Source organism: Manacus vitellinus, unplaced genomic scaffold (assembly GCF_001715985.3).
Source record: "Manacus vitellinus isolate BGI_N305 unplaced genomic scaffold, ASM171598v3 scaffold_32_pilon, whole genome shotgun sequence".
Classification (NCBI taxonomy): domain Eukaryota; kingdom Metazoa; phylum Chordata; class Aves; order Passeriformes; family Pipridae; genus Manacus; species Manacus vitellinus.
Window position 1 is genome coordinate 3,791,757 of NW_021940460.1, and position 14,505 is coordinate 3,806,261.

The following is a 14,505-nucleotide window of genomic DNA, read 5'->3' on the forward strand; positions in this document are numbered from 1 at the left end:
ACACAGAGACCAGAACAGAGCACCAGCAGTGTCCAACTCCCAGCCCACTCCATCTAAAGGGAAGCTCCTCCAAGCCCCCTGCAAGCAGGGACAAACCTCCAGGGCAGTGGGGACAGACACCAGGAACACTCCTGGGGCTGTGCAGGTCATACAGGAACCAGGGCACTCTTACAGCCACCCAAGGTCACCCCCACACAAAAGGCAGTTGTGCCCTTTATCTGCAGGGTTTGTACCCCAGATGGAGCACTCCCAGGCCAACCCCTTCCAAAGCACAGGTAACAAACACAAACTCACCAGCATCACCACGGGGTCCCTCCAGTGCCTTCTCCCAGCTGCAGAGATGCATGTCCTGACAGAGGCTTTCTTCTTCTTCCCTCCCAGGACTGTTCCTTGTGCCATAACAGTTCCTACCCCTTCTATCTCTCACAGCTGGCTGAGAGCTTGAAGCTCTTTGACTTTCTACTTCTCCATGGGTACAGAATTCTGTCTTAATGCTTTTGTATATCTAAAAGCAGCCTTCAGCATCCCAACACTGTTGCTGGAGATTCCAGTTAGTGAAATCCAACCAGAAACACTTCCTGAGTGGATTCCTAATGAAGCAACAGCTGTATTAGAGTATTTGTCCTTTACAATAAACCCCTTCTGCTAAGGCAGACATAAAACAACAAGGAAGCTAAACCACTGTGAGCTCTTATAAGACTCAGAGAGTTACCTACACCTGGGACAAGACCAAAGTGAGGTTGCAGTGGTCTAATTTAAAATGAGAGAACACCTGGTTGCTGTTAAAGGAGTCATCAGCACCATTAGTCACCTGTGGCATTCAGAGCACTTGTAAACACCAATAAGGCTGTCTGAGCACCTGGGCCTTTCTAAACCACTCCAAAGTTACCGTTGGACAAGATGGTGGGGTTGATAGCATTTTAAAATTGGAGTAATGCAATTGCAACATAAAGTGATGGATGCACGAAATGCAGGCAAAGACATCACCCAAGGTGCAGTTTATAACTATGTCAAATATGTGATATATGTATTACAAAGCTGCACTTCTGGCTTCAGCAGTTCCCCTGCAGAGAGATCAGTGCTGAATGCCCATTCCTGCTACATCCCTAAGCCAAGGAGACCGGGATGCTGCAATGGTTGGGGTGTTAAAACACGAGTTGTAAAACATCCCCCTCTGGTTTCTAATGTAACATTATGTTCATGGAACTTTCTGGAGGTGAAGTGCAATTAAATGACATGTTTAACTGCCCTGTCTGGCAGCACTTTCAGAGGCTGTTTTAAGGAGAATGTCCTGTGCTAAATGCTCAGTAATAAACACAGTGCCACCCCCGAGTCCCTCAGGGGGAGCCTCCCAGTGACACAGAGAACCCAGGGTTCCCACTCCAGCAGTGCTAAACCAGGGTTTTGCCACACAGGTGAGGAATTCTGACCCTGGAGAGAGTCAGACAGGCAGACAGACTCACACAGCCACGTTAAAGTACCACCCCTTGGCTTGCTGGGAGTGTGCAGCTCTTTCACTCCCTTGCAGCAGGTCAGGGGTCTAAAAGCAGGAAGATTTATTTGCCCTTTGCCTCTGTCAATCCAGGCCTTTCCACCTCAGAGCAGAGCCACTTTTAAAGCAGGGTGTTGAGTGACCCTGGGCCTGGGCAGTCTCCCTGCAGGGATGATGGTTCTTTATTCCTACCAGGCTGAGACACACTCCAGCACCTATGGAAATCAGTCTTCATATGGAAATCAGTCTTCATTCCTGTTCCATCTTCCCACTGAAGTAATTCCCTTTCTCCTTCAGGTCACTATATGTATTTTAAAATTAATCAACACATGTCCTTTACAGTGTTCAGAAAATGGGCTTCTTCCCACTGAACCTCTACAAAAATACTTCTAAGGCTGATTTTCACCAGCTGAGATTTTCAGAAGCAGGAGCTGTGCCTGACCCTTCCCTGTGTCCCTGCTGCTGTCACAGAGGGACAGATGGCCTGCCTGAGCACCACCAAGAACTCAAATAAGAGTTTGATTCCCTCCAGCTCCAACTGTTTGGAAGCAACAGTCAAGACTCAATTCCCTCCTCCAGCAGCTCCCAATTAATGTGACCAGATTTTCCAGCACATCTATCCTGTAGGAATGCTGCCCAAAAGTGTACCAATCTCAGCTGAAGAGACAGAATATCCTGAAAGGCTCAGCATGTCTTTAGGTAGCTCCTGAGGATTGTACAGTGGGTTTTCCAGTGGTTAAATCCATATTCTCCTCATATGTTAGGGTCATTTAAAAGGAGAACTTGCACCTTGTCTGACCAGACCATGACAATATAAAACAAGTCAGTGTTGGTCTCAAACTCTACATCATTGCTGTGTATCAGCAGATTCTGCAGGTATTAACAGAAAATCCTGCTTTCAGTGAAATGTTGGCAGCATTTTCAGTCAGGGGAGATGCAGGAGTGATTTTATCAGATAGAGAAAAACAAGTATCTTGCCTCCATCAGAGACCAGCCAGGGTTAGTTCAGGAAAAAATACAAGAAACTGTACAGGGTTTAAAGCTACTGCCTGATTTTAGAATAAAACCCTTCCCCTAAGGATCTTTAAAGTACCTGTTGTTCATCTCAGGGATTTTTTTCTTGTTGCCCACCTCTGGAAATGTTTGTGTGCAGTTCCCTCAGTGCTGCTGGTATGCAGGGAGGTGTCCTGTGGGTGCAGCAGGTACAGATGTGTCTCACAGCTGTGCCACTGGCTCAGGTCCCTCCTTAGCCCTGTATTTTGGGTGTGTATATGTGAAACATCAGTCTGCAATGTTTTACATACCCATAAAACTATAATGCAGCCAGTAACAGGCACTTATTAAACACTGTCCTTCTTTTATAAACACACTTAAATTGTCTCTAAACTTACTACCCCATGTCAGGCTTGTTAGAGCCAAACACAGCCCGTGGCTATCACAAGGTGTGAAGTAAAGCAATGTTTGGGCAGCAATTTTAACACTCCTCACTGTTACCTGTAGGCACCAAAGTGCTTTGATCTAAGGAAGAGTGCAGGATTCCAGGTGGAGTTTAGCAGAGATTTATTTCATGAAAAGCTTCATTAGCCTGAATTGTTTTACATCCCATTAGTTTCAGACACTCTGGTTTAGCACATGTTCACTTTCTCCCACTTTTCCACTCCTTGCTCCTGTGTCAGATGCTTCCTGAGCTCTTTGCTGTACACCAGCACAAGCTCCCATCCCCACCATTGGACACAGCTCCAGTAAAATGTGCTGGTTCAGGGAATACTTCACTGGCTCTAAAGCCTTCCAAGGGGAGGCTGAAAGCAGATTCCTCTTACCTACCAAAAATTCATTTTTCTAACAGTTAAATGTACATGCCATGCTGCAGAGAGAGCCCTTCCACATCCCTCATGACACAGGACCTAGTCAGCAGGAATTGGTGAAACCTCCTCATCTCCAGTCACAGAGATCCCACACTCCAGAGATAGAAGCCATCAACCCTTTGTCCTGGCATTGCTGTGTGGAAGCCAAGAGCTGCCCACCTCACTAGAGCACATCTTCTACTCAGAGATTTGCCAATCCCTTTTCTCCTTTCTGTGGATCTCTGAACTGCCTCTAATCCAAACACCTTTCCTTTGTTTTTCCCATCTTCAGCTTTCTTCTTGTGAGAGTCCCAGCTCCCTGTGCCATTTCCCACTCCCAGGTTATGGCAGGGAGCATGAGAAATTCCTGCCAGTCCAACATGCAGAGGGGGAGACCTCCTGAGAACACTGACCTGTTTTGTGCTGGTTTAGGCTGCAAGAACTGAATATCTGAAAGCTTTCCTTTGGTGTCTGTGAAGGTCTCATCTCGCAGGTGGCCCTGTCTGGGGGCCCCTCGCTGACCACATCCCTGCTCTGGTGGCTGTGACCTCAAAGCCTTTCAGAACAACCTTGACAGGATGAAAAAAGACAAACTGAAGAAATCTGGAGGAAAGTCAGCACTGACATGCCATGAAAACCAAGACACTGATCCATCTTGGTAAATATTGTACTACTCAGTTGGGGGGTTTTTGGCTACTTACAAGTGAACTGAGTGTTACACTCTTCCCTCCTTCCCATTTCATTCTCTTTTAAACAGACAGGATCTCATAAGATGGGAGAAAACTGCAATACTGGTGCCAAAGTGCCCTTGTTGGTCTCTTCAGAAGCTGAGAACTGCTGGCACCAGCCCAGGACAAGCGACAAAGAACAGGAGGAGTTTGGAGAGCAGCTAGACTTGCAAAGCCCAGAGCACTGTAAAAGAAACCAAACACAAACCAGGATGATGATTGGCAGGGATGGGATGACTCTGCTGCTGGAAATGAAAGTGCTATGAATAATCAGGCACCTCTGACCCAGGAAAACATTGCCTTCATTTGCAGCACAAAAGTGATTGCAGATGGTATTGGGGAGGGGAATCAAGCTATTCACTGTGCTTTCCCCTCACCAGAAAAATTCATTTCCTCTGTGCTGTTGAGCAATGAAAAAACACCTGATTGGATCTGCTGAGACACAGCAGACATGGAATGAGGAGTGGAAGAGCCCACGGGGTGATGCTAAAGGTAATCCTATTAAAGCAGTGGGCTAGAGGGGCAAATGCACATATAAACTCCTATTTTAACACAGATTGAAACAAATCCCTTCAAGGAACCAATATATTTGGACATTTCTTTAAAATCCTGATGTCACCATTGCTGAATGGGATGTTGGATGTCATTCCTCATTCCCCACTGCTCCTCCTGTTCCTTCCCATGTCCCTGCACTCCCAGCTCCCTGTTGGAGTGAGTCCCTGGAGTGCCCAGCCCTGTCCAGCCTCCTGTGCTGGGAGGCCTCTCCCTGGCAGGGACAGCGACAGCTTCCCTTGGGCTCTCGGCATTCCCGGCTGCTGGAACACATTCCCTGTAGCCACGAGGGCCGAAAGGAGGAGCAGCAAAGCCACATTGCAGAGCCCACTGAGGGACCTGTGCTGGCTGTGCTGTCACACCGTGTCCTGTCCTCAGCTGACACCGGGAGAGGCAGGTCCCAGTGGAAAGGAGCCTGGAGCCACGGAATAACATCATCCCTTGTTATCCCTTGTCACAGCCCTCGGCTGGTGGAGAACGGGACGGAGCAAAGGCTGCCTGGGCAGCAAATACAAACAGCTCCGAGTGTCCCTGACAGCCTGCACTGCCCCCAGCGTGTCTGACACACACAGCACCGGCTGGAGGGGGGTGTCACTGCCCCTCGGACACATCCTGCCTCAGGATGATCCTGCCTAAGTGAGTCTTAACTCTGGCTTTCCAGGGCCTTTGGAAATAAAGTCCAAAGGCAAGGAGGAGGAAGAGGACGAGGAGGAGGAATTTGGGTCCTTTCCTTGCACCTCTGCAGCCTCATTGGGGGGCAGATGTTTCTCACGTTTTATGTGATCCACATTTTATTTTGCTACTCGATGAATCCACATTTATCTCTAAACGGGTTAAAGAAACTTCTTTTCACTGGTTTTACTGTGGAAATATTCTCAGCAAGAACTCAGGTGTCCTTTTTCACTCCATGTCCTCCCTCACAGCCCTGCCTGCTCCCACCTTTGCCACCCCCCTCCCAGTGACATCTCCTCCGTGCAAGGTGTCCATGTACACAAAAAACAAGTTCAGGCACTGAAAATGCAACCTGCAAAGATAAAAAGCTGTGCAGAACAGTTGCACTGCCTCCCACACCGAAGCTTAAGCTCTGCTCACAGGCCTGCATTCCTTAAAGTGATGTTTTCGTGGAGCTGGATAGAAATATTCCTGAAAAAAAATCCCTACAACCAAGATTTCCAAATTAGGTGCCCAAGATTGGGCTTCTAAACCCATAATTAAATCTTTAAGTAAATGGCCTAATTTCCTTGAGTGTTGAACACACAGCTGCTCAGCCTGCCTTTGTCAGGAACAGAGGGATGCAAGGCTCTTGGGAAAAAAGGAATGAAGGAAGGGAGAAGTCAGGCCACTTCCTAGGGTACTTGAGGTGGAATTAAATAGGTGGCTTGGAGTCAGTACTTTCAAAAATGATTCCCATCCTTTTACATCAGTTTCAAGCCTCCTGCCCAACACATTCAGTACTGAAAAGCAAATCATACCTGTGTACATGACTGCATGAATTTACCTTTTGATTCCATTTAAAAGCATTTCACAGTAATACAGAGAAATATTAACTGTAGGAATATTAACACCAGAGGGTATGAGCAGATAAAGTCAGACCTTAGTGCCACAGTGTGAGCTGAGTCCTGGACAGGTCAGGTTTTTCATGGCACAGAATCCTGATTTTAGGGACACAGAGTGTGTTTCCCAAGCCCTGTTCCAGCCCCCTTGGCTGGGATGGAGTCACAGTCCAAACCTGGGCACTTTGAACAGGGCATTTCCAAAGGACTTTCCTGCAATGGGATTTGACAACCCTTACAACACTGTCCTGAATTCCAGCCATCTGATTATCCCAGGGTATGTGGGTAATTTACATACTGATAACAAAACTGTTCTGAAACATTAAATTACACAAAGTCAGATTCCCACAACTTAGATCACCTTCACCAGCATCAGGCTCAAGAGTCTCCTCATATCAACCTTTGCTTCCCTTATAAACAAAAAGCCTTCTAAGAACCTTTCCAAGGCTTTATTGGATTACAATGAGGATAATTATAGAACTGAGATGAACCCAGTGGCTCTCCTGTAATGGAACACAGCCAGTTCCAGCTACTTGAATGGCAGCAGGACTTGGCAGAGCCCCACAGATGTTCTTCCATGGGGTTTGTGCCTATTCCAAGGGATGAGGGGAGTGCTCCCTGGTCCCAGGTACCCTCATGGGCAGGGTGGGAGAACCCAGTGCTCAGAGGAGGCCTGAGGAGTGAACAGTGTTTGCAAACCAGCAGAAGGATCTCTGAAGAAAACTTTTGCCCTGAAAGTTTTGGGATAGGGGAGGACTTTTGGGTTTCTTAGTTTGCAAAAGACAAGTAACAAGGGCAAAGAGGAGCAAAACACGAGGTGTTCTTAAGAGAGGGCACCCACCCAGGAGCTGTAAATGTGTCACCTGGGAGCTCTGCCACCTTCAGCCCTGGCACAGGGAGATCCTGAGGAGCTGGGAAATCCCATCCCAGAGCAGTGCACGGGACTGCTGGTTTGGGAAGGAGAGAAAAGGTGACGTGGAATGTCTTTGACAATTAAAACTGTGCTGAGAGCAATGTCACAGCACATCAGTGGTGGGAGGAACCCCTGGAGAATTGGGGACACAGCAGGGCACTGTTGTGTCTTAGGTGTGTCCTGCACCCATTTGGAAGAAGCTCCAAATAATCACAGCTCTGAAGGCCATTTTTATGCAAAGCAGAGCTCTAAAACTTGTTTAAAAAATATCCACATAAACAGCACTGAGGGTCATCTGTCTCTGCTTTGGGAATGAGGGAAGAAGGGGAGGAAAAGATCAAAATGGTTACCTGAATGGAATTATAAAATCCCACCATTTGGAGCTGTTCCAAAGTGCCTCTTTCCCACTGTTTTGGTGGGAAAGAGCAAAGAAGAAATGTTAAAGGCAGGAGGAGAATATACAAACAGTTACAGAAAATACACATTATCATTCAGTTGCTGCAAGGGACACAGATTCCAGGCAGCAGGAATGCTGCAGAACAAACCATCTCCATAACCAGCAGCTTCCAGCAGCAGCTCTTTCCAATGTAGACAAAGCAGCAAATTTAATAACTTTTTTAATCCCTCTGTTTTTCTCTTACTTGTACTTAGTTGGAAACGTAGAAAACAACAGGTATTTCAGCTGATGCCTTAAGAGAACTTCAGTTCCTTCACTGTCCATGTACCAGGACTCTGTGGCTTTCCCTAATCCAAGTTTTTTGGTGGCATGAAAGGAGTGTGATGTCTGAAATAGCTGCAGTTCACCACAGCCTCCTCCAGCACTAAGTTCACCCCTCAGTGCAGAATTTGGTGCCACCTGCTAAGAAGCAAATTCAAGACATGCAGAAAACGTTATGAAATTCTCCTCTTTTACAAATCCTAGTGAGGTTCCAACTTTAAGACAGAGGGCCAGAACCCGAGTGGGTGTTAGTCCTGCTAAAATTCAGCAAAAAAATAACAAAAAATTGCCAAATGCCCTTAAATTACAAAGAAAAGAGAGAGGCATTTGAAAAGATGGAATTGAACTAGTTAGAGTGATCCTGCTCATTTCTAGGCTTTCAGGGAGGAGAGGAGAGTAGGAGTAGGAAGGAGTTTGTCCCGGACTCCGTGTACCATTTCCAGAACAGCATTTGGCATCTCTTGCTCATATGTCAAATCCATGCCTGCACAGTGGGCAGATACAGCTCCTGGTTAATTTTTTATTAGAAGAATTTAATGCTGACTTAACAAAAGTGATAAATAGCTCATCTGTTTCCAGGGCAAATCCTGAGCACAGCAATAGGGAAGCACTGTGGAGCTGCTGCAATCCTGCCATGCCTGAAGCTCTTAGACCTCTACAAGCTGTTGCTTTCACATCCAAGAGCAAAAATCCCTTGTGGGACAAATTTCCAAAAGGTCAGTGGTGTAATGACCATGGCTGGCTTTCACAACCAGAAAAAGTTGCTCAGTCTTTCAGAACACCAACTTTTATTTTAGAGACAATTATCACACTCTTACTGGGTTTCACAAAAAGCTTCTCTGTTATTTCCCACAATGGTCGCCCTTCACTACCTAAGTCAGATTTCAGAACAGATTTTTTAAAAATGAGGTAGACAGAAGGAGAAACAAAAACCTGCAGTTGCTAAATTATGGTATTTATAGTGACATTAGACATTCACAGCCATTACAGGAATGTTGTGCTTTATGATCCTTATGATTTCCTGGGAGAATCAGGCAAGATTCATAACACTTTGCAATTCACTTGCCAATATCTTCCTCAGGCTTTGGCTTTAAGGTGCTGCTGGAAACTACATTGTGACGAACAATGAAAGTTGGCCCCACTGATCATGTATCTGGCATGATATTGAGACAGCAGATACTATATCTCAAATCCTCTGCACTTGAGAGACAGGAGCTCAAATAGACAGTTCTGTTTAAGTGGTTTTTCAGCTTCTGTTCCCTCCTGAGAGGAGATACTTACCCAAGGCCTGAGGATATGCTGAAGAGCCTCAAAGGATTAGGAAGAGATCATTAACACATTACACATAAAATGATCACGACCCCCTCCTCTTGAACCTGACACTGACTTTGTACTGTCTATATTTTGCAAATTCTACAGACAAATCTCATCCTGCTGAGAACTCATAGGCCTCCCTCCCTAATCTCCAGGAGACATTGTGCCTCCAAAGCTCCTGCCTTGTTGGGGTCAGCAGTGGTGCCAGTGACAGCTCCATAAAACACCTCCTGGAGCTCCCCAGCCCCACGGAGTCCTCGGGCCTGGCTGCAGATGGGGGAGGGTTGCCATATGCCAATGCAGTAGCAATTTTTGACTCACAGTCAAAAGCATCCAAAAAAAGTCAGTGTGCAGGATTTTCTGCCATATGGAGGAATTGTGATTTGGCCTTTTCTCCAGCTGTATCTCATTAAGCAAAAAGGAAAGAAAAAGGGGAGGATGGTCTTTTCTTCTGTGCAAATCTCGCCCCAGAGTTCATCTTCCTCTGAGAGACAGTTCTTTGCTGGTACCTGGAAAACCAAGTCAGAGTGGAAGGAGGCTGTAAGAACCCAGGGGACTGAGGATGTGTTCTGTCCAATTCAACTGGTTTACTTCAGGTCTTTCACACTTTGAACATGAACTTCCCTGGGAAGAGGGAAAAGTGCTACAGAGAGCCAGGACTGGTTCTACAGGGCTGAGAAAGACCAGAGCAGAAGAAGAACCTCCTGCTCCCTGCAGTCTGCACTGGTGCTCTACAGTGAAGGATGTTATTTCCTCCAGGCACTGCAGCATTTTGCAGATGTCACTACCAGCACTTCCCTGGCCCTTGTGAGCTCTGGGGTCTGTTTTGCTCAACATGGGAGGTTAATTCAATCTGAGACTTTGCTGGGATTTTGCCTTTATCTTTTTTATCGAAAGTAACGTGGCATTACCACAACACAGATACTGGTGGTTCAGATCCCATACCATGGCTGGTGTCCACACAGGAAAGCCACCAGCTATGAGCCTAGAAGTTATACAGACATACAGACACCTCAGGGCCTTTCTGCTTCTCTCCGATCTCCCTCGATGTACAGAGATGTCAGGAGGAAAAAGGCTCCTCCAAAGGCCCCCACGAAGGCACAGATGGCAAAGCTGCTCTGGATGCTCCGGAAGCTGCTCTGGAAGGATGGAGCACCCCGGGCCTGCAGGGCGTTGGAGATCTGGGGAGGGAACAAGGCTGCATTAATTGGGATAACACCCCTTCCTCCCGTGGTTTAACAGCCTGGTCACAGTGTGGCCCTGGGAAGGATCAGACAGGCACACCAGGATGAGAGGCTGCTGCCTGGGTTTGCCAAGCACACCTGTACTGCCCTGCTCTCCAGCTTCCTCTGCTTGAGGAATCTCATGTTCTTCATCCCTTCAGTGCCCCCACTCACAGGAGTGGGAAATACATTTTACCATTTCCTAGCCCATCTCCAGACAACCAGCACAGCACAGGCATTTGGGAATGACCTTTAGCATTTCTTGGTGCTATTCAATAACTTTATACCTCCCTGACTGGACAGAAACAGGGGGTTAACAGCATACAGGCACAAGCAGCAACACTCATTAGAAAGGGAAGAGGTGGAGATTAATTACAGATAAGAGTGGGGGCTGCTTTTGAGCCAAAAGGCATTTGAGGAGCCATGGAGTGACACAGTGAGGAACTGGGAGAAGAAGATACCAGGCAGCTGCTTTTTGCACTGGTGGGAGGATGAAGTTGTAAAGGTTATGAACGATACACATGAATTTTATTTTTGCAGACAGAAAGAAAAGCTGATTTCAAGAAACTCAATAAGATTCAACACTCAAGGAACTTGAGATCTCTTCTTAGCATAAACAAAAAGCTAAATGTTAAAAGCAGTCATTTTTATTTCCACATTTGTTCTCAATAGTTAGAATGCACCTTGTGATTTGAAATGCACAAATATGAGACTCTTCAACCTTTGCTGGGTTTTATATGGTTATTTATGACACTTTAGGCAGATAAGAGCAAGATAAACTCTAAATGGGCACCTAGAGACTACAGCAAGCATCATGGCCACAATACAAACCTAATGCATTTAATGTTAGGATGCTTAGTGAAAAATTTCTGGAGCGTAGAGGGAAGAAAAACAGACTCTGAAAAAGACTATTCCCTGATTATTCAGCCAGATTTTAAGCTAAAGGGTTGGCTGAAGCAGGTTATAAAACAACAGCAGAATGTGAAAGCAGATTCAGTGTTTAACCAGCAGCAGTCCCGGGCAGTGTTGGTGTTTGGGCTCACAGAAGCATTCCAGAAGAAATGAGGTGCTCATTGCACACCATCCCACCTGGACACAGAGCACTTTTATTCCTGGGTTTGTTTCTCTGTTCTGTATGAAGTTGCAAGGTTACCTGAGGTTAAGCTCATCTGGATAAGCTTTATTTGCCTTCACACTCGTGGGTGAGCTGTTGTTTGAGGTGCCTGTCTGCAGGTCCTGCACACGGTGACACAGCACCGCCAGCACGGGGACACGTGGGGGGGTAGAGGCACAAACAGCTTCACCTTTCAGGCAGGAAGCTTAAACAGTTGGTCAAAGGAGAAGGCACAAGAGGTATTTTAGCTTTTGGGGTTCCTCCCGTTGCTGCATCCCATGTCAGCCATTGTCCCTGACACAGGGGTGTTGGGTGTTCTGTTCCCACACACAAACAGCTGGATTAGTGGGAGGGCAGGACTTTCCTAAGGCACAGGAATGAGCAAAGTGGTCTCTTCATTTGCCAAAAAAAGAAGCTGAGCAGGAGGAATCCCTCAGTGAGAGAGGGTGTCCTCTCTGCCAGACAGATTACACAGCTGAAACTCTGGTTTTCACCCAATTGAGGACAAGGGGAAGCTCGTGTATGGATGGAGCAGCTGTGCCTGCAGGAACAGCTCACTGGGGCATTCCTGGCCCTGTCTAACCCTGCCACTGTTAACAGAGGACAAAGCACCAACAGAGAGTCCTGAGGTGAACTTTAAATAAACTCCCATACAAAGAAAACTTTAAAGCAACAACAAGGACTCACTCTCTCTCCCATGTCCAGTAAAGCAGAAAAATCGAAGTGGGTGATTGGTGTGTGCAGAGCTACTGTGTCCTAAATCACAAAGAATGAGGGAAGGAAATGACACTGACAGGTACAATCCACTGGAACTGGAACTAATGAACTGCACAGAGAAAACAGGACTTGGCTGCTTTGTCCAGAAGCACCTCAGATCAGGTAAATGTAGGCAGGGTAGAGAAATCAGGTCTCAAGGAATATGAAAGTCAAGGTTAAGGTGCTTTGAGACCAGAGCTTTAAAGGCCAAGTAGTATCTAATGGCAAAATTGCATCACTTTTGTTCTGATTTCCAAGAGACCATAACTCTGAGATTTTGAGTCTTGGCTTTTAAATGCATTTGATTAATTTCCATGAAACTCCTCACAAGAGCAGAAAGTGCTTAAATCCAAGTACAATACCCATGACATTGTGTTTGCAAAAACGTGTACCTTCAAAAATACGTGAGTTTCCACATTTCAAATCAAAATAGATTTCTACACACTGCATGGATAGGATTATATTCTATATAGGATTATATTCTACCCACCTGCAGTGTCACAGGACCAGGGGTTTCATGCAGGTAAAAAATAATGTCTGTGTTCTAGAACCAGTATGAGCAATATAAGTAATTTGTAGTTTTGGACCAGGTAGTGTCTACAGTTCTGTGTTTCAGTTTGTGGCAGTTTTGCCCTGAGGAAGGCTCCAGAAGCAGGGAGTTCACTTACAGCCCCGATGAGGTATGGGCTGCCGGCATCCCCCAGCAGGTGGCTCAGCAGGATCTGCAGGGCGATGGCCGTGGACTGGCGCCGCGGGGTCACCACGTACTGCAAGAGAACAGCACCAGAGAGAGCCTCAGCAGTGGCAGCTGCTTCTGGGACATCCCAGAGACATTGAGGCATGAACTTTTCTATTTTATATTACAAGTTTGGAGACACAGAAGTTCTTCTGGGCAAAAGAGTACATTGCATGTTTTGTTGAGGGGAAAAAAACATTCGGGGAAGGAAGACACGGGAGGGAACGACAACAAAGTAACTGAACCAGGACTCCCCTTACTACACAGATTCATTTGGCCATGCAACTATCAGAAGCCTCCAGCCAAGTATTCCTTGCAGTCATAATGATTTGCTAATAAGGATATTGAGCACTGACAGCCCGTGGAAAAGTCTCTTGTGACCTGTGTCAGCAGGCCTGGTCTGGAGTGCTGGGGGGACTCTGGGGGACCTGGAGCCTGAAGGAGCTGCTGTGGCTGTACAGGGTGTCAGCTGGGACCTCACAGACCACAGGGAGACACAGGGAGGAGACCCAACCTGTGAGACCAGAAGGTGGCTGGTGGTGCTGTGATGGCACTGCCTGTAACTGGGTATCACCTGAGATCACTGGATATCAGCACCTCCAAATGATTTTGCTTGTGAGTGCACACAGTTTAAATAGCAAGTTGGAGACTTGTGCACATCCAGGACACAGCAAAGCATCACAGAGATTAGAACCATTTTGTCAAATAAAATATAGTAATTTAGGGGTAATAAGGGCTTTGTGCCTGTGCTACTGAAGATCAACTGTGCCTGAAGAAGTACAGCATGATTCCATATAATTTGTGTCTCTTTCAATAATGCATTTACACAAAATGCATTCACAGTCAGAATGAGACAGAAGCAATTTCAAACCTTCATACCTTTGTTTCCCAACCACTTGCTCATAGCAGAGAAAAAATGCTTAATATTCTCCCAGTCCTCTATCCCACAACTTGTTTTTGTTTTGAAGGTGATCTAAACATCTCTAAGTGTGTCTCAAACACAAATTAACAGGGTGATTGGTGTTTTATCAGGAGACAAACTCAAGGTATAGAACCTATATACTGGCCATCCATGGGATGAAGGAACAGTCCCCCAGCTCCTCCTCACTGAGGCCATGGCACACTCTGGCCTAACTGAGGGTGTGCAGTCTCCTCATGCTTTGTTTTCTCTTGGAACACTCCTGGAGTACCAGATGAGCATCTGCATTTTGGGAACAGGAACTCGTGCAGAGAGAGATAAAGGAACTACAGTAGAAAACTCTGAGCTTGGGAAGCTCAGACAGACCTGGCTCTGACAGACTGTACAGGACTGGGGACTTTTAGGTCTTGGCTCTCCAAGGATATCATGTCATCTGTCCTACACTCAGATTCCTTTCACAGGCTGTGCTTGAGAAATACAAATCAGACACTGTTATGCACTTACTGTATCGTGGGCATTGCAAGCACGAGAGAAGCTAAATGGGCTCTGTCTCTCCCAGTGCCCTGCACCACCTCCTTACCACATTTCTTTGATATCCCATATCTCTAACTACAACAGACAGGTGGAATAAAGCTGTAACAAG

The 14,505-nt window shown here is 46.4% G+C and overlaps 1 protein-coding gene across 4 annotated transcripts in view; it reads right to left on the reverse strand.

Annotated features, from left to right (window-relative positions):
- Positions 1–9,450: 9,450 nt before the first annotated feature.
- Positions 9,451–14,505, reverse strand: part of SPNS3 (sphingolipid transporter 3 (putative)) — a 33,018-nt gene continuing 27,963 nt past the window's right edge. For all 4 annotated transcript variants that reach the window (XM_029961352.1, XM_029961353.1, XM_029961351.1 and 1 more), the window contains 2 exons: positions 12,876–12,974; positions 9,451–10,295 (listed from right to left, as the gene is read on the reverse strand). In XM_029961352.1, coding sequence (XP_029817212.1) covers positions 10,128–10,295; positions 12,876–12,974 — 267 coding nt within the window. In that variant the 3' untranslated portion in view covers positions 9,451–10,127. The remainder of the gene's footprint in view (positions 10,296–12,875; positions 12,975–14,505) is intronic.